This window comes from Porites lutea, chromosome 1 (genome assembly GCF_958299795.1).
Source record: "Porites lutea chromosome 1, jaPorLute2.1, whole genome shotgun sequence".
Classification (NCBI taxonomy): Eukaryota; Metazoa; Cnidaria; class Anthozoa; order Scleractinia; family Poritidae; genus Porites; species Porites lutea.
In genome coordinates, this window is record NC_133201.1 from 2,265,201 (window position 1) to 2,284,603 (window position 19,403).

A 19,403-nucleotide genomic window follows, 5' to 3' on the forward strand; every position below is an offset into this window, starting at 1 on the left:
GAAAAGTCTGAGGATATTTGGCCAATGTAATTTGAGACCCTTCAGGCTTTCATTTAGTTGTAAAATGAAGAAGGTGATTAAACATTTGACTGTCAAAGTGAGAGGTTTTCTTTTAAGTTAAGTTAGATGAGCTCACTGACATTTCTTTCATAAAATATTTCTGTTGAGATGTACTCCTCAAAGCTGGATGAGTCTCTTCCTACTCTTCAAGTATCTTTTTGTGCTATTGACAACAGGGTTGAGGGTATAACTGCTCTGTTGGATGGACAGAGCTGTACTCTAGCAGTGCTCAGTGGCCTGTGGTACCTAATTTTTGCTCTTGGAAAATCTTAGTTTTTTTCCTTCCAATTATATGCTGGGTACCCTAGATTTCATAGCACTGGGCTCCCTTCAATTTTTCTTAGAGCACAGCCTTGATGGGGTCAATTTAACTTATAACGTTTTCTTTTACCAAGAATTGCATTTTATGCCTAAAATTTATGCCGTCAATTAACCTGAAGAGAGACTACAAAATCTTGCCTTTGATGCAATTTTCATAAACCAGTAACTGCCTCTATCTCCACTAAAAAATAATACTAATGGCATGTCGTAAGTGACATCCAAAAAAGCTAGTTATGTCCTGCAGCCCTTGAAACATAAATAATAAAAAGACTATGGCCAAAAAAGTGCAATGTTTACATGAAGAGAATTTCTGTTGTCAGATGAGCTCTTAACCATTCTCAGCGATCAGCCATTATTAACACCACTGCTATAATGGATAAAGCCACTGTAGACCATCCTCCACCATAAGACCAGCTAAAGAATACGTCAGATTTCCAGTTATGGAATGTGTAAACCAATAATGCAATGATGATCATTATTGCTGAAAACAAAAAATAACATTGACATAAAATTATTAAAGAATGGTAAGAAATATATATAGAGCGGAATAAATTGTTTCCCAAAAACTTTTCACCGCTGTATTTTCCAGGCAATTTTTTTGTTATCATTATTAATACTATTTAAGGCAATGATGCCCACTGAGGCTAATTTCTTTTAAAGCCAAAGACACACTTAACGATAAGAAACTAATCTCTCAGACAAATAAGATGTTTCCATCCTTAGTAGTGTGAATTTGAATGAATTTTGACCAGTATTCTTGTCTAAAATTTAAATTAGAAAAACCTTAGACACAAATTTACACAAGTTTCTCATCAAAGAATTGTCTTATCCTTTCATATCACAACACTAAACACGAGCAATCCACAGGGTGCAGAGGAAGTTAGTTTTTTGCCCAATTGGGCAAGCTGTGGCTAACATGTACTAGCCCAAGTCAAGAGTTATTTTAATTGGCCTGAATTATTTTTTTGATAATTAGGATTGATTACAGTTCTTCTGTAATATTAATTCCCCAAAACACTTTACTTGCCCATTGGGCAAGCTAAGAACAGAATCCACTAGTCCCAGGCTAGACACCGCTTTCTTTGCAGGCTGAATCCATCCAAAATAATTTCCCACCTATGATGAGTCCCCTGGCTGTGTATGGCATAAATCACAGACAGAAAACTGGCGTTTAGCAAGCAAATACAGCCATCTCTCCTCGCTTCTCGTGACTAGGGACTTTTTACAGGAAAGACGTCTGCGCTTCAACGACAGAAATTCAATACTGATGACATAAATCAAAGTTTACATAATTAACAGGTAGTCATAGGGTTCCAAATATGAATTTGTGGAATTTTAGGTTTCCGCTGGTTAATTATCATGGTAAAATTTTGTGTTCTTCTGTGATCGAACCTCAGAAAAACTCAGATGCGTCTTCTAAAGAAGAATGTATTCTACGAATATTGAATGTTTTGTAGTAGATTCATCGTATTTACATTTGACCTTTGTGGCCTTTTGTCTTATGTCTGTCATTTGTAGACAATAGCTAAATCAATATAACTACTATGTCGAACAATCAGAGCTCCTGATGAAAATTCTGGACAGATTTCATGTCGTCAGTATGGAATTTCTGTCGCTGAGGTGCAGACATCTTCATTTCAAGATGTCTATATTGGCAAGGAGCAAGAGGAGATGGCTTTTTTCACAGGCTAACTAATATTGGATGGATTTCTTGACCCTGGTGTGAATTCCACAAACATTTTCAACCCACTGAAAACTCACCTGCAATAAAGAAGAGTCCAGCCACCCAGAATGACGGGAATGGATGCCCTTTTCTACATGCAGCTATAATAGCAAAGATGAAGGCAACAAGGTGGAACAGGAGACCCAACACCATAAATGCAATTACTACACCATTCCAGTCTGAAAAAAAAAGAGGCATTGTTGCAAGTTTTTTTAAGGCTGGTTTTCACTAGCAACAGAGTCAGTGTCAGAATTGTAAGCGGAGTGGCAAGAGTGTTTGTGACCTTGTGAAAACCAAAAATCAGAGTCTTAAGCAGAGTCATAAACGCAACAGAATCGGAGTCGGAAGAATCAGAATGTTTCCATTTTCTTTTGATATTTCCGCTTATGATTCCGACATTTACAATCTAGTGAAAACCAGATTGACGTTCGCTCAAGTGTTTTGTTGGATGAGCTTGGCTGGGAAAGGCTAGAATATGCAAGACTTAAACAGTTGGCTGTGACAATGTATAAAATCCATAATAATCTTTCCCCATCGTATCTGAGGTGGATCTTTACCAACACCTCAAATGTACATTCACACAATCTTAGAAATTCTGAGTTAAATTATTATGTCCCCAGACCCAAAACTGAGTCTGCAAAAAGGAGCCTACACTACAGAGGATCTGTTCTGTGGAACAAGATTCCCTCAGAGATTAGAAAACTGCCTAGTTTAAATGTTTTTAAAACTTCAATTCATGGGAAAGATTTTTCTAATACACCATGACCCATTGTAACTCTTATTATTCATAATGTAAGTTTTTGTATTTTTAACATTATAGTCAATAGTTCCTTAGTCTTTTAGTCTTAGTATTTTAGGTCTAGTTTTAAACACAATTCCTAGGAAGACCATGTAAAATGATACGATTTCGTGTATAAATAAAGATTGATGATGATGATGATGATGTAACCATTGACTTTAAATCTTCTCCACCAGTTTTTCAACACGGTGTTACTAATTTTTCAGGTTTGTACATTTAATAAAATTTTGAATTTCTTTTTTAATTTTGCAGGGTGCAAAGAAAGTCAGTTTTACAGCTTACCATTCAGGCATGCTGTTGTTAGCATGTACTACCTCAAAAGTCATTTTAACAAGTCTGAACAAAATATTTTGATGAGCAGGATTGATTTATTATTCTGTAATTTGAATTTCCCAAAAAAATGACTTGCCCATTGGGCAAGTAAAAAACAGAATTCACTAGCCCAATAGCAAAATCCACTAGTCATCTTTAAACAATAATAATATTTTTTATTCATTATTATTATTGCTTCACTGCTATTAAGTCCAATATTGTTGTCTTAAATGATCAAAAGTTGCTTTTATACATAAGAAACTGACTTAATTTTTTTTTGGACAAAAAAGAAAAGTCAGCTCGCAACATGAAAGAATGATTTTGCTCCTAATTTATTGACATAGTTTTGGTAATTAGGCCTCTGAATGTAGTGATATAAATGAAGCACTTTCTATGCCACAAATTAAAAATTGATATACATACAACACAAGGGGGCCTTCTGACATTGCACATTTGTGATTTCGCATCTGTCTTACTGACTTTTTTTCAAAGAAAAAATATTGTTGACGAGTTTCTGTGTTCGCAATGCTTGTACGTTACATAAACCTATGCACCAAAATACTGTTTTTAAGCAGAAGTACAATGATGTGTGGTATTCTAGAAAGAATACTTGAAACCAAAACTCTTCGAATTTGGAATACACTTTATGACAATATTTTCACATATGAAGCACGGTGTTATTAATCTTGTACAGTGGTACTTAATATGTAACTTTTCAAGGAGCTCATGTCCTGTAACCTATCCCACAACCAATTTTAGTACCTCGAGGGTTATAAACAGACACAACATCAGTTGTAAGTTGAATCATTAACACATAAGCTTACATAAAACATGAAATGTTTCCTTGTAAAGAATGAGATTTTTGTACATTTTTTTCAGTGAATGTATACCTGGTCTCCCTTCACCATGTAAATCTGTGCAGCTGTCAGCAGCGACTACAGTGTTGTTGATGCTAGTTTCATGGCAAGTGTGAAATAATCCTTCATGATTAAATTGGACCCCCGAGATTTCTTTGGCTTCCCTCCACGAAACACGCCAAAAATCCGTCGCCAACGCCAAAACCCCAAGCAAGATCGCCGCTAAGCAGCTTACAAAACTTGTTATAACTTTGATCATGCCTTATTAAGTTTACAATTTTTTCTTGCGTTGTTTTTCAACTTTCGCTTGTTGTTTCGTGAGATGGGTGCGCCAATTAATTCGTGAGGAATTTAGACCAAAATGCCTCATAATTATGCATATTTACCATTTCTGTTCTGCAGTCTGAAGAAAAGAATATTCACGTTGCCGTGCAATGGTTCATTAACTTTATGTACAATGTCTGTAAAATACTCTAGATAATCAAGTTAATTGTTCGAACTATAACAAATAGTGTAAATCACGAGAAACAGAATTTTTATGAGCACTTCACAAGACAGCGTCTTTCAGTTTATCCGACATAAGCTCAAATGTACTGTCAGCCCCATAGCTAAATTTCCCACGCTCATTTTCAACGACTGCAAACACGTACATGTTTTATAACAAAATCTGTACCTGCTTTGAAATCTGTGTATTCTCCCGTACAGCCAGAATCCTCTTTGATGAGCTCATTCGTGACATTATCTCGAGATTCCCAGCAATGCTTGAAAAGTCCTCGATAATGTGTGATGTTGTGACCCTCAGAAACTATCACCCACTGAAGCCAGTACGTCGTGGCTACGCTTAGAATAATCATCAGCATCGCTGCAAAAGCGCAGACGATGGCAGTGATGACTTTGATCATGATTAAGGGTTCTTTTTGATGACAGAACAGCCCAGTGTTTTCGAGGTTCAACTGTTGATAAAATTCAAGGCTACTCACTCCAAGCCGAAGCGGCGTAAACTACTTCTCGCAAAGTGTTATGGGTATGAATGTTTCGCGCGTTCTCCACGCAGGCAACGAGGGCGCGCGAGGAGCAATGTGTTCTGCTGTGAAAAAAGTGTTCTATATGTAAAAGCTAAGATTTTGATCGTTCTTAGGGGGTCAAAAATCCCTGAGCACAATTTGGACAAAGACACTCCTTCCACCGCATATCCGCGCGTCCCAAAATGGGTAACGGAATGGGCTCCTGCAGGAGAACTACTGGTAAAAATATTACCTGGTGAAGTTAGTTGCAATGTAATTGAAATATAAATATTCTATTTTTTCACTTAAATAAAATAAGCTTTATATTTATAGCTTTGCTTTTGGATAGGACCTATGGGTAGCCAGTCGAGACGACTCGGTTTTCTCGGGCGAGAGGTCTTTGATGAGATAGTTCGTCACTGCAAATCGGCTACCCCAGAGTCTTCGAGCATGAGAAAGGCATGGTCATGTCAGGAGCTGATCATGCAAATGAGAGTGAGAGAGGGACTAAGATCATGTTCCAGGAGTTCACAGAAGTTAAGGGGTCTGCGTGAGCTTTTTGCTGATTTTAAAGTTAGCGTTTACAAAATATGTTAAATAAAGCATATATGGATTTTTTTTCCCCTACCAAGGCTAGCATCATTACATTTTCTGCAACTCTCCAATCCCCATTAGTCCGGTTACTGTGTTACCCAACATTTGACGCCACGTGTGGCACGAAAACGTGGCACGTGCCCCCTAAAACACCACGCTCCCCCCCCCCCCCCCCCGAAGCATTTGTTTCCGTTTTTTTTTCAGGAAATGAGCTGTAAGCTTTTTTTGGACGCCTTTACCTCATCTGCACTATGTACTGGCCACTTTTCATGAACCAAACGGGAAGAAGTTCGGTAAGTTATTTTTAAAATATATTTACAGACAGAAAAGTTTTCCTTGGGACATTTTCGATCGATTATGCACCTATCAATGTAAACCCCGTGGGGGGGGGAGTGCGGGCAAGGGGAGGGGATTTGATGCCTGGGACTATCCCCGCTGTCGGGCTTTTGATCGTGTGAAGCGACCCCGGGGTCGGGACATTTGACTTTGACCGACAGAAGCCTGGTATCAATTCAGAAGCAGTTTCCAAGTCCGTCCCTCGAGGCTTCCTGAAAGTCACGTTGTTGGAGAAAGGTATGAAGTTTTCATTTGTTTTAATCGCCATAATCCGATACTTTAAACTGTCATCTAAACAGATAATGTCTATTTTGAGGAAGTTTTTATCTTCAAGTTCCCATCTGATTGTAAAACTCGATTGAAATCGAATTCCACCATGAAAGTCAGAGGATTTTTTATGGGTCACTGATCCGACTTGTTCCGACATGTTGAGCAGATTTTATAAAGCATTTTACGTTTTATTAATATTATATAGCACGGTCAATCTTCCTGGAGTGATTTTGTTGTTCAAGATAAGAGATGCTAGTGGAGAGAGAAAATACTTAATTACAGCGAGTAATTTAATGGAGCTTCCGTTAACCGTAAATAAAAGTAGAAACAACGTGTTTGAAATGTTCTTTTATTCGTTTTATATAGTATTATAGCATTGTTTGTTTAGATTTTTTCCCCTGGGGTGGGGGCTTTTTTGACACTTTTGATTGACCTTTCGTTTCCCACCCTGGGGAATTTGATCGAAAAATTTTAAAATTTGTCAAATCCCCACCCCTTGCCCGCACTCCCCCCCCCACGGGGTTTACATTGATAGGTGCATTACGCCCACTTGGGATTTGGGAATCTAACACCTACGTAATATATCACTGCATGCAGGGTTCTCTTGGCAGATTTTTTTCGCAATTCAAAATACAAAAAAAGTAAAGGTTATGAAAGCGGTTTTGCATTTTTCTCTCTTTTCGAGTTTTTTAACTGCTGGTAACCGTTTTATGAATTGTGAAACTCGCGTTATAGGTAAGCCAACTTTTCTTCTTTTTTTGCTTTTCACAAAGCGCGCGCAGTACGTGAAAACGCGCTCACCTTTCATGTCTTCTGCATTGACATTTTGTTGTGTAACGCAAGAGTATATAAAATCCTTGCGTAACGAGGGAGTTGATAGCCGTACGAACATAGCCTGCGTAGACTTTTACACAGAGGGAAAATCTCGTAAGTGGCAAGCTTAATCGCAACTTTACTTTCGTACCATCACTCCGTTCTCCGCAAATCATTAGTGCTTAGTCTTCTACCGTGACAATAAAGATGAATGGAAGAGGATTCAGTAACCCAGACAGCAGTTATTCGGTGACGATGTCTTCTGGAGAATGTGCACGTCTCCTATCCAAAAATGAAAAGGTTAGATTTGAGCCTCGCATTAATCTGTTACGTACTTTTAATAACCTCCGAGCGTTTGGTTTCCTCTTAAAAGGGTTAGGTAGTCGCAATTCAAATGAAATATCCAACAAATTACGGTTTAAAAACAGAAAATATATGTCGTTTTATTCTGCCTTTCAGCAAGGCACGTACCTCTAAGTTCCCGAAGTATAATGACCCGTATTTGCAGGGCATTATTACTTCAATAAGTAGACTACGGAGTTGCTATCTTTGTTCTATCATTTATTTTTAAGAAATTTGGCAAAACCCGTGAAAAATTAAGGTTATGTCGAAATGTAATTGTTCGTGCACGAATAGCTAAGAACTGCACAACAAGTTCTAGAGTTTTCGAGACCTTTTATGATTAGTAAGAAGGCGGCGAATCGGCTTGGGCGCTGACGTACACGAACAGAGTTTAAAAGTCTTAATTTAGTCTCGGAAAAATGTCGGACAAATCTAAATAGAGCGAAAGAAAGGAAAGTGGACGTTTAAGGTTAAATACGTATTAACAATCAAAATTCTATGTTTAGAGTAGAGGTCATGCATCTTTCCCTACGTTCAAAATGTGACGTACTCTACAAATAAGTAATTTAAAAATAAAGCTTCCAAAATGTCCCTAGCTTCTAGTTTTTCAAAGTGGCAACTTTTTAAATTGCGCTGATTTTTGTTGCATCTATTTCTAAATCACCCCACCTTCGAACTAGCTCTTATGACAATGTGTCATTGCTCAACAAATTAAAGGCTCAGATATTTTCCTTATAAGGAATGGCTATAAAATCTGGGAAAATATCTTCTCCATCTTATTCATTGAGGTAGACATTTAGCTCTTAGAATATTATTATTATGAATTTAGACATGGTAAATTATTTTCAAGGCTAGCAGCTGTCAAAGGAGACTAGAAATACTTATAATTTTTTTTAACCTCCTGATTTGCAGATGTGATTTGGAGCTCATCTCACAGTCTTTACTAACAGTTCATGAAACCTACCTAAGTCTATATCCAATCCAGTTCAACTGAAAGGGCATTCAATTTCTTTAGATAACATTAAGATTTTAAATTAGAAACAAAAGTTAATAACTACCTAAGCTTTCAACTAATTGTTCCTAGGGTGGGGTGGGGGGAGGAGGATAGTTCACCCAGTTCTCTAAATTGTGGTCCCATTTCAGACCACAATGTGCCATTTTCCACACCTTTCTCAGACCTCCCCTCTAAAATCCCCACATGTTTACAGACCGAGCTAATTTCAAAGTAGTTGTACTCTGTTTGCATCTTCCCATTACCTTGCCCTAGAGAACTGGGCATTTTTATTTTTTTAAGGATTCTTGTAGTAGTAGTTGTTACACTGAAAATCATTTCAGGTACAAATACCTTTATACACTCTTGTGACTACATTGAAAACCATACCCCACTTAATGGGCAAAATCTATATCCATTTTCAGTCCGTGGCTCCCTGTATAAAGCAAATGTTTAAGTGTTGGCAAGCGACCTCAGCATTTTAGCTCTTTTTTGCTCATAGAAATACAGTCTGGGATCTGATGTGAATGATAGACTCCTTGATATTTCTTGATGTCCCAGGTCTTGTCATGCTCCGTGAAATATTGTTTCCATTGCCAGTCAATCTCAACCCATTGTTTCACAAATCAAGGACCAGCATCAACCAGCCTGCATAGTAAGCGTAAGCGTTTCTGGTTGTTTTAATGCACACAAGCTGTGATGAGCTTTCACATATTAACTCCAGTGGGAACGCTTACTACGCAGGGTAATTGAGGAGTTTTTAATATTGTATTGTCATTGTCACCATTTATTTTTTTCCTATGTTGCTGCTGTTTCAAGGCTGCGGTGATTATTTTTGCTTGATGTTGGAATTGTACTCTAGCAGGGGCCTGTTTTGATTGGTTTGTACTGCAAGCTATTCCATTAATTTTGCCTTGTATTTAATTTTGTAGATGACTCATTTTGCTTCTTACGGGCACACCTTAAATGTGCAGGATGCTGGATTGGACTCTGTCTCTGTGAAGCTGCCCTACTTACGAGAAGGTGAAGCAACACACAAATGGCCATTTCTACTGTGGTTCTACTTAAAGACACTGGGACTTTACCATTCAGGTACATAGCAGCTAGTAGTATGATATAAACCTCAGTACAGGAAGTGGGGATGAAAAAAACATGTTGAAATTTCTTTAATGAGTGTTGCATGTAGTATAAGCTTCCCGGGGTGGGGGGGGGGGGTACTCCCATACATTACCTATATGGGTATGTGCCGCCCAACGGGGTCGTGATTTTGAAGCTCCTGATTTAGAACGGGGTATCCATTTCAGAGGCGTTTTCTAGAACGGGATATAAAAAATTGGGGATCACGGCTTTATCTTCCGCTTAAAATTGTTGCTGATTATGAAGAAGCATTTATTTCATGTATAAGTGGAACAAATAAAGAAATATCTTTTTTAAAAAACAGGGCTATTTCAATTTACAAACTTTCTAGAACGGAGTATAAAAAATTGGCCCATTTCTAGAACGGGGTATCAGTTTTAGGGCCAATTCTAGAATGGGGTATAAAAAATCGGCCCATTTCTAGAAGGGGGTATCAGTTTTAGGGGAATTTGTTTTTAGAACGGGGTGCCAATTTGGAGTCTCGGGCGGCACATACCCACCCAAAAAATACCCAAGTGCCCCCCCCCCCCCCCCCCCCCGGGATAAGCTTTAATGTTATAAAATTGCTAGAAAATTATATTTATTTTTGCTTTATCAAATTCATCACTTGTACTTCATTCCCCTTGTGCCCAATGGTGACGTCAATGATTAATCACTAAAAAAATATTCCTTGCTTTTTATATTGCTACTCAAACACTCTGGTTATGAGTGTAGAGTCAACTCTAATACGGACTTCCTTGGGACTAGCACTAAGTGTATGTCTTAGAATGATGTCCATCCTATAGAGAGTCAAATAAAGGGAGTAAAGAAAGGCAGGGACAAACTCTAGATGTCTGTTTCACAGAGGTGGGTGCAGAGAGACTAAACTCTACCTTAACTGCAGGATTACTGTGCCCAATACACAACAACATTTACCACTATTTGGCTTAAATTTCAGGTCGACTTGTACGCCCAAAGATATGTGCCAAATGTAAAAAGGCAAACAAGAGCAATACCTACCGCTACACTGAGGGCGCCTGCAAAGTGTGTGATAGCTTAATGTGGAATCATAGAGGAGTACCCACTGAGGTTACTGATCGCGGCATTGGATCGGTATTCTTTAATCACTGTGGAAGTGGCTTTTTGTCTTTAATTTGGCTACTTCTCATCACAGGAATCACAATGACAAGCATTATACTGCTGATAACTAGATACCAGAGTGACAGCTGTGATATTGTTCATGTAATGGCGTGGATTGGCATGTTTCTCCTTCTGTATATCGGTCCCTTTACCTGCCTAATCTCTGTCATCCACACAACATGGCCGACTGTGTTCATGGGAAGCTGGTCAAATGCCCTGGCTATTGAATTTGTCGTGCACAGGTTGCGGTTCGTCAACATGAAGGAGAAGCAGTTTGCGGGATATGCTCTTTTCCTTGCCAGTGTTGCCATCATCTGTAGCCAGTGTTTCAAGATAGCCGCAGCATTTTTTGACCCAGTTTTGGTATCGCCGTTGGTAAGGAATGAAACACAATCAGGACTTAACTCCTTGGTTCCTCTGCATGCATTTGCTGTCGTTGAAGGCTACATCAACTTTGGTGGCTTCTGTTACCTGGTCTACCTTTTACGTTGTAGTTACGAGTCAGAGAATCGATTAGTCACCAAGTTTTTGCGTCACAACATCGAAAATACAGACTTGTGCAGAGCTCGTTTGGCAGAAGCCTTTGATGCACATCACATTTTTCGTGAATTTGCCTCTGGGTGGATTGCACTTAATCTCATTCTCTGCACAGTTTGTCTTCTTCTAGAGTTACATATTTGGATTGTTAAAACTGAACCTCTGGCTTTGTTTCAGTATGAACACACTGTTCTTTTAATAGGTTTTCTTCTCTTTCCCATAATCTCCCTTGGCAATGTTGATGTGGATTATCTTTGGAATCGTTTGGTGCGCCAGGTCAGTCGACAGCGTACAACACGTCAGGAACAATACTGGGATAAACTGATGCAGTTTCTTCAAGAGCAAAAAGCCGGATCACGCCCATGGCAAGCAGTGCTTGCCTTCTTCTTGTCTGCCATAGCTATTTTCTCTGCCATACAATTCAGATTGTGGTCATTTGATAAGGAGAAACCGATCGTCGTTTATACCCTGACAAACGGTAGTTTGGCTTTGATACAAACATACAATGGTTTACAAGGCAACTGACCTCATTGATGTTGCACTGGGCTACATGCACAAGCAACTGATTAATGATTTCATATGAAGGGACCAATATATTGAATCTTGAGGGATTATTCATCATTACTTAAATTATCTAAATTATTGATCTACTACTGGCAATGATTGAGAGGTATATAATTTTATGAGTATTCATCTGTGCTAGGAGCAAAGATGGACTAGAAAACGGCATCATTCTTGTGGATATTACAAATATTTTCCAGTTTATAAGCCCCACCAGAAACTATCAATGTTAAATAACTACAAAAAGCAAGGAAAATTTCAAGGAAGAGAAAAGACATTCTTAGTTCCCGCACAAAGACACAAATTGTGCTTCCAAAACAAATTAATGTTTTCTAGTTTTAATCCACAGTAGTTAGCTTAATTCAGCCAGACCATTTTGGTGGGATTGTGAAGCTGCTTGAAATAGTTGTCGTTATGATGTAAGTCATGTCGTTTCATCCATTAAGTGATCAGTGTGATTGTGAAAGTTTTCGGGAAGGAAATTTTGATGATGTTATGCATGATTCAATTTGACCTCTTAGCGTGCCCCCCCCCCCCCCCGAGGGCATACCCCAGGGGGATTTTCAATTTTTTTCTCTCTTGGTGGTCTACTTCCCCATCCCCGGGCACTCAGAAAGAGCAGATATTTTTGCGTGTCTTTTTTTTGGTCACGAAATGCAAAATTCAAGAACATCCCCAAACAGGCACACTTACCCAAGGCTATAAAAATTCAACCCGTCAGCAACATTTTGCATTCAGTTTGTAACCTGTGAAAGCCAGAAGAAAATGGAACCAAAACGCTGTTACGCTTGTGCACATCTGCTTTTCATCGCAAGCCTTCATGAACGAAGAGCGTACGAAAGAGAGCGTTGTTGAATATTTTTGCATCTTAATTGCGTTGATCTTCAACACTTAAAATCTAAATGTGTTTCTTGCGATGAGCGCCGAAATTAGTCTGCTACACAGCCGTTTTTATTGTCGTCACGCAACACTCCTCCCCACTAACTAGTGGGGAGGAGCGTTGCGTAACGACACTAAAAACGGCTGTGTAGCCGACTACGTCGAAATGGACTTCTTTTAAAAACACTGACCGTTCCCGATTTAGTCGTGAGTGACGAGCAGTCCAATGATCAGGCACCAAATTATGAACAAGCGCGACGAAAAGAGTTATGCGTAATTTGCATGGATCGAGAAACTTTTGGCAACAAAATTGCCCAAACCGTGAACCGGCCGGTTTCGGCGGTTTGCCCATACAGTCGAACCTCTCGCAAGGGAGCTTTCATAATTTACCTAGAGGGTGGGCTATGATGATTTTGAGGGGGGGGGGGGGGGGGTGTCACTCTTTTCCCCTACTATGATTTAGGGGGGGCTGTGGAACATTTCCAACGAAAATTACATCGAGCATAGGGGGGAGGGGCACCCAAAATGCAAAGACTTTAGGGACCGGTCATTATTTATGTAGAAGGGGAGGGGGGAGGGAAAAATATGTTGGAAAGATCAAAATTTCTGTAAGGTCCGCCCCTGTAGACCATGTAAATAGCAAGTGACCCCCCTTCTTTATTCAATATTTACGTGATGACTGCCCCCCACCATAATTTACTACAAACTAGACAAATACAAAGAAATTAGACGTTATATAAGTATATATATTTTACAGTAGATAAATACTATTCTGCTCAAAAGCAAGGACAATATTTTAAGTGAAATTTTAAAAAATAAAATGAAAATAAAGGAGTACACAATAATCATAATAATCGTATCCAAATCAATATAGGAGTCTTCAGTTTGAAGGATGCCGAGTAGCACTGCATTTTTTTTCTTTTAAAAGCTTTTTTCGGTCTTTCTTTAAGAATTTAAGGTATCCCATTCCAAATTTTGACCCCAACGCGCGAAAAAGCATTTCGTTTGACATTGAGTCGAGATTCTTTAGTATAAAAAGGTTAAGAGGTTGAGGCACGTGTGTTGTAAGTGTGAACAGTATGAACACTAGAAATTGAGGAGAAGAGTTTGAAAATATTATCTGGAGCAGTGTTTTTATTTACATCATACATAAGACTACAAACGGATTTATAATATAGAGACCGTAAAGGTAGAATTTTTGCATTGACAAAAAAAGGTATTGCTTGGTCGTTTGTTTCAGCAAAAAAAAAAAAAAAACGCAGTGCGCGTTTTTGAAGGACAAGAATTTGGTCAAGGAAAGTTTTACACGCGTTGCCCCGAGAGATAAGACCGTTAGTTAGATAAGGTGTAATTAGTGACTGAGCACTCGTTTAAATTTTGCAGGCAAATCGAGCAAAGGTAAAATCTTGCGAGCAGTTAAAAATTTTAATGGACCATTCATCACCCCTAGAGGAGGAGTGAACTTCTTCCCACAATGCATTGCGTTTCACACTAATATATCAAAATTTTGGTGACGTCATCATTTGGTTCGGACGCTTACACTGGACAAGTCAACATGGCGGGGTGGCGTCCTTTGTTTCGGTTGCTGGCGAGTCTTCAAAATCTTTGACCAATTCACCACTGCTTTACGTCCATTGTCTTTCAAAAGACGACTACCCTGTTCGCCCTCTTGGTCTGAGTTGTGTGGACCTAATTTGTCGCCGTGCTCATGTGAGTTTTATAGATAAAATGGCAGAAAGAAGGGTCGCGCTAATCCCAGTCGCGAATACCCGCGTCCGTTTGGTCGATAAACTAACAGTCAGAAGCCCGGTTTTGGTTTCTTTAATCACTACCTGTGACATGAAGGTGAGTTATATGTACCATACATTACTCTGGGACCCTTCAGTGTCCGTATTAACAGGGTTTGTCTGTATGCCTTTTGCTTGTTCCAGTTTATCTAGAAATTTTTAAAAGTTTAGACTTTTTGATAAAGAAAATGAAGCTGAGAATGCTCGAATCGCGAGCTTTAATACCCTTTTTTCATATTTGCATTTTGAATTTGCGAAAATAAAAAACAGCAAAATAACTAGAATGCGTGTACCTTAGTGCCAACCGTTTTTCGATAGCACGGGAAAAAGGAATTCAAGTGCCACATCCATTTTTCGTTTTCGCATGACATTGAAAAACAGATTTGAATTTTGCTTTTTGTTTTTCGTTTTCGCCTAACTTTGAAAAACGGTTTTGAACTTCGTATTTCGTTTTTCGTTTTCGCATCACTTTGAAAAACGGATATGAAATTCGATTTTCTTTTTCGCATTACTTTGAAAAACGGATTTGAATTTCGTTTCTCGTTTTCTCATCACTTTGAAAAACAGATCTGAATTTCGTTTGTCATTTTTGCATGACTTGAAAAACGGATCACTGCACCAGTCCAGTCATTTGAAGCCCCGGTCACCCCCTCGGGGATGACCGGGGCATTCACTTTTTATGTAACAGAAAGTAAGTGAATTTTCCTCTCTCCGGGGCCAAAGTGAGTAGTACTCTCCCCCCCCCCCCCCCCGCCCCCCAATGATATGTCTTAGACACACACGGTACTCCCTTTTTTAACAATGGTTGACAAATGATATGATGATAGCCGCGAAAAAACACGCAGCCGCAACACTTGCATATACTCGATGGAGAAGGAAAATGACGAACATTTGAACACTTTACAACTTGAAGTCACAAAAATAAGGCGAGATAACAAAAAATTGCAAATCAAGTTTCACAGTCTTCTGGAGTTTTTGTAGAATGACTCAATCTTTGCAAAGTGTCTTTCTTGTCGTCATTTCTACGATACCACAAATTACTACATCATAAGTTATTAAACAATTGGGCCACTTGAACGGGGAAAAATAAGACGCGTCTAGTTAACTTCTCCTATAAGTGGCACAAAACAAGTGTTCAAGACTTGAATAAAACGGGACTCAGCTAAGACACTCCCTATATGCTCGTATAAATGGTACAGTTTGTGTCTTATTTAAGACGTGTCTTATGTAAGCCGCGTCAAAAGACACTTTACAAAGCATACATGTATTTCTTCAGCTGCGAGAAGCGATACAAATGTATGTAAAATTACTACGCGTCGCGAAAATGGAAACGCTTACCACAGAGTGACTGCCTTGCTTATTCCCCGGTCAGGGAGGCAAAGACCGGGATTTCTAGCGTATCCCCCGCCTACTGGGGAATAAAAATGGGGTGATTATGAAGTGAAAGGCCCCTCATTACCCCGGTCAACCCCTTAGGGGGAGGGGGGGCCGGAGTTTTAAATGACTAGTGTATTAATCCACTTGTCAAATTCATGCAAAAATGACAAACGAAACTCCCTGTTTTTCAATAACAAGCAATGCAAACACGAAAAACGAAATGCAAATCCGTTATCCAAAGTGATGCGAAAACGAAACACGAAGAACGAAATTCAAATCCGTTTTTCAAAGTGATGAGATTACGAAAGACAAAAACCGAAATTCAAATCCCCTTTTCAAAGTGCGGCGAAAACGAAAAACGAAATTCAAATCCGTTTTTCAATGTCACAAGTAGACTAAAAACGAAAAATAGAAATGGAAATGGAATTCCATTTTACAAGGCCGAAGAAAAACGAAAAATAAAAATGAAGTTTGAATTCCATTTTTTTATACCATCGAAAAACGGTTGGCACTAAGGTACACTCATTAACCAGACTCGAAATTAGTACCCTGGAGATTACGTACCAATAAGATATGTTTCTGAGATGTCGCGCGCGACTGATATCCTGACTTTGCGCCGCGGTGATGTGACAAATGCATGTGATAAACAAACCGTCCTTTGTCCTTTGCTCATTTCAAATTCAAGTATTGAACCAGCGGTTGCTGTGATTGCGGGTGTGCTTGATTTTAGTGTTTGTTACAATCTTACAAAAGTACATTTCAACTCTGCGGATTGCCTGAACACGTAGATGTTGCTTTTATCACGAACCAAAAATGGGTATGACTCCTCAGCGACTGGTATGTACTTTGAAAGGATCTGGTTCAGGTTCTGTTCGAAGCACGCGGTCTTGTGTGTTAATCCAAGAGTCTTCTCTTATGTGGGTATTATATACAATGTTCCCTCTATATGCATAACATGTTACTAAGACGCTTAAGTATACGCCATATGAGAAACAAATGAAGGGTAGTGAACATTTATATACTCCCGCCTGTACGGCAGTTTTAGTTTTTACAGGGTTCTATGCTCAGCCTCGCTGTTTTGCATGATTGATCTCAGTCACTTGATGTTACACTACCGACCTCTTTCATTCTCGCGTAAATTTGATGGTGTTATTCTTATGTTGTTCTTAATCAGCCAATAATTAATGTTCAGGCGTAGCCTGCAAACTTCTGATAATATTTTAGTAAAGCCGTGAATATAATAGAGTGGTTTTCGTTTGAGTGTCGTAAAACCAAAACCAAAGTAATTACTCTGGCCAATCACATAGGACACAGACAATACATTGAACCAATCAAAACTCGAAGTAATTACATGTGGCTGACGCAAAGCGCGGGAAAATGCATGCGAGCGCGTCACAATTGGCTTTGGTTTTACTTCTGATTGGATGAAAAGGTGGCGCGAATCTTTTAAGCCAATCGCATCGTGTAGAAAGTGCAAAACCAATTACTTTTCGACACTCAAATGAAAACCGCTCTAAACACTGTAAAGAATGCAAGTAGTTTGACTAACTTTTAACAACAAAACACGTACACCAACCAATTAGTTGTGACAGGAACAATTCAATTAAGAGTCTCTTGGGGATGATATTTGTCTTGTTATGTCATGTTTCTATGACCTTTTTAAAGGATTGATAAAGTAGATACATAAATAAAAATTGACTAAGTTGGGATTGCAAAAATTACATATTTGCCCAAAAGTGATTAAGACGGGGTCTATAATTGGCAAAATCAAAGAGAAGTTGCTTTTGATTAGCCTCACCCTCTAACCCCGGCACAGGGCTGCTTCAAACAATTCCCCACCCCTGGGCCCGAAAAGCTGGACTTGTCACAGGGGTTGATCTGACGAGATAGCAGCCAGGCTGTATAACGAAAATTGTTTCGTTTGCAGGAGTTCTCCAGAAAGTCTAATACAGCTAGACGAGCTCATTGTGGAGAAGTTAATACCAGAGGTTAACCCGCTTGCTAACGCAGAATGGATCAGTGATGCAAATGCAGCTCTAGGTACATTCTGCACTACTTTTAATTCAGCACTTTCGGATCTGTTGTCAACCTGCAGAACAGGCAATCTGCGCTGTACCTTTGCTATTGGAAAATACAGAACGTCGGATGGAGATTTTCACGAAAGCACGCTGGACCTTCCAACATCTCGCTTACAGCCACGCCGTTAATTCCAGCAAACATTTTTAAAATGCACCCAGAAAATGCTCGAGAATTGGTCTGGTCAACCGTAGAATGATCGTGAATTCGGGAAAAATTAAGTAAGGTATCTCTCCCTCGAAAAAATAACTGAAATTGCTCTAGTCTTTCACGTTATGCATTCATATTTCCAGTTTGGCCAGTCACAAAACCAAGATGCTGGTCCTTTCGATCTCTAATGGACACTTAAAAAAAAACTTTGTCAAAATGGAAATTTACATACAGATGTTATGGATTTGACGAAGTCTTAAGGGGAAGTAATGTGAACAGATTAAGGTGCAAATCTGTGAACAAGAACAAATAGTGTGAAAATTGATTTAAACCTACTTCTAGTTGCTTTTTTCCCTGAAAGACGACTTTTACGCTGTAAATAACAAAATTTATTAGTTTCCTGTTTGAATTTTCTCATTTTTTTCTCACTTTTTTTTCTAGTGATTTTATGAAAACGATGTTATTGCAATAAGATGTAAAAAATGCACTTGTATATTTATGAGGGAATGTAACCACTTGCCTCCTTTTTGACTCCCCCCCCCCCCCACTCCCCTAGGAATTTCCGTTGCCCTCAATGGGAGGGGGTAAGGATATTTTCTGGGACTACACGTTACAACTCGAGGCTATTTTGGCCGGAAATCGCATAGCCACCAGCGTCTTGTGAATAGACCTTGTCACGGTTTTCGACGCCATCTTGACGAGTAGGCAAACCTGTGAGAAATTACAGTATTTGTATGAAAATCTATTGTCGAATAATTTCGGTAAAACGCCCGTTCTGAGAAAAATTTTAACTGTAAACTTAAGCTACAAAGCAAAGGATTGACCTAAAAAAATTTGGGGGCGTACCTGTGCTTCCGGGGACTTTCTTACAGACAAATGTATAGGAAATTTAAAAAGTGGTTCTAGGTCTTCTGGTGCATGTAACGCCCTCAAATTTTTTCAGTAGAGTCCTTAGGAATGAAGCTTTAGGTTACAATTCATATTTTTTTCAGAACAGCCATTTTACGGAAATTTTTCGAAATTAGATTCTCATACAAACACTGTAATTTCGCACGCGTTTGCCTACTCGTCAAGATGGCGTCGAAAACCGTGACAAGGCCTATTAAGCGGAGACAACTAAAGAGTCAATGAAAACGAAAACGGAAAGTTGAAATTATTTCTGTATTCGTGTTGTCTAAACTATTAAGCTTAGATTAATTGTCATGTCCACAAATTTGGAACATAGAAAAAGAGAAAGACGGAGGAAAAGAGAAAGTAGGCGACTAGCCTGCGTGGCAGGCGCAAAAAGGGGAGGGGAGGGGGAGGGGGAGGGGGAGGGAGAAAAGCACGAAAAAGAGATGTTTATGAATAATTCAATT

At 39.0% G+C, this 19,403-nt stretch overlaps 2 protein-coding genes across 3 annotated transcripts in view; one reads left to right on the forward strand and one right to left on the reverse strand.

The window, feature by feature from the left end:
• Positions 1 to 5,075, reverse strand: part of LOC140942088 (claudin domain-containing protein 2-like) — a 6,094-nt gene extending 1,019 nt beyond the window's left edge. The window contains exons 1-3 of one of the 2 annotated variants that reach the window (XM_073391071.1): positions 4,746 to 5,075; positions 2,143 to 2,283; positions 1 to 862 (exon numbers count right to left, since the gene is read on the reverse strand). The exon at positions 1 to 862 is cut by the window's left edge and continues 1,019 nt beyond it. In XM_073391071.1, coding sequence (XP_073247172.1) covers positions 720 to 862; positions 2,143 to 2,283; positions 4,746 to 4,974 — 513 coding nt within the window. In that variant the 5' untranslated portion in view covers positions 4,975 to 5,075 and the 3' untranslated portion in view covers positions 1 to 719. Of the gene's footprint in view, positions 863 to 2,142; positions 2,284 to 4,105; positions 4,541 to 4,745 lie in introns of those variants that run through there. The other variant, XM_073391074.1, reaches the window with a different exon arrangement.
• A 2,108-nt stretch (positions 5,076 to 7,183) lies between these two features.
• Positions 7,184 to 12,258, forward strand: LOC140942104 (uncharacterized). The gene is made up of 3 exons (XM_073391086.1): positions 7,184 to 7,389; positions 9,355 to 9,514; positions 10,497 to 12,258. Exons 1-3 carry the CDS (start codon positions 7,297 to 7,299, stop codon positions 11,738 to 11,740), a joined length of 1,497 nt encoding a protein of 498 aa, XP_073247187.1. The 5' UTR covers positions 7,184 to 7,296; the 3' UTR covers positions 11,741 to 12,258.
• Positions 12,259 to 19,403: the final 7,145 nt, after the last annotated feature.

Coding starts and splice junctions, on each gene's coding strand:
- LOC140942104 (XM_073391086.1), top strand. CDS start 7,297: ATGAATGGAAGAGGATTCAGTAACCCAGACAGCAGTTATTCGGTGACG. Junction 7,390..9,354: donor TCCTATCCAAAAATGAAAAG/GTTAGATTTGAG, acceptor TTAATTTTGTAG/ATGACTCATTTTGCTTCTTA. Junction 9,515..10,496: donor ACTGGGACTTTACCATTCAG/GTACATAGCAGC, acceptor CTTAAATTTCAG/GTCGACTTGTACGCCCAAAG.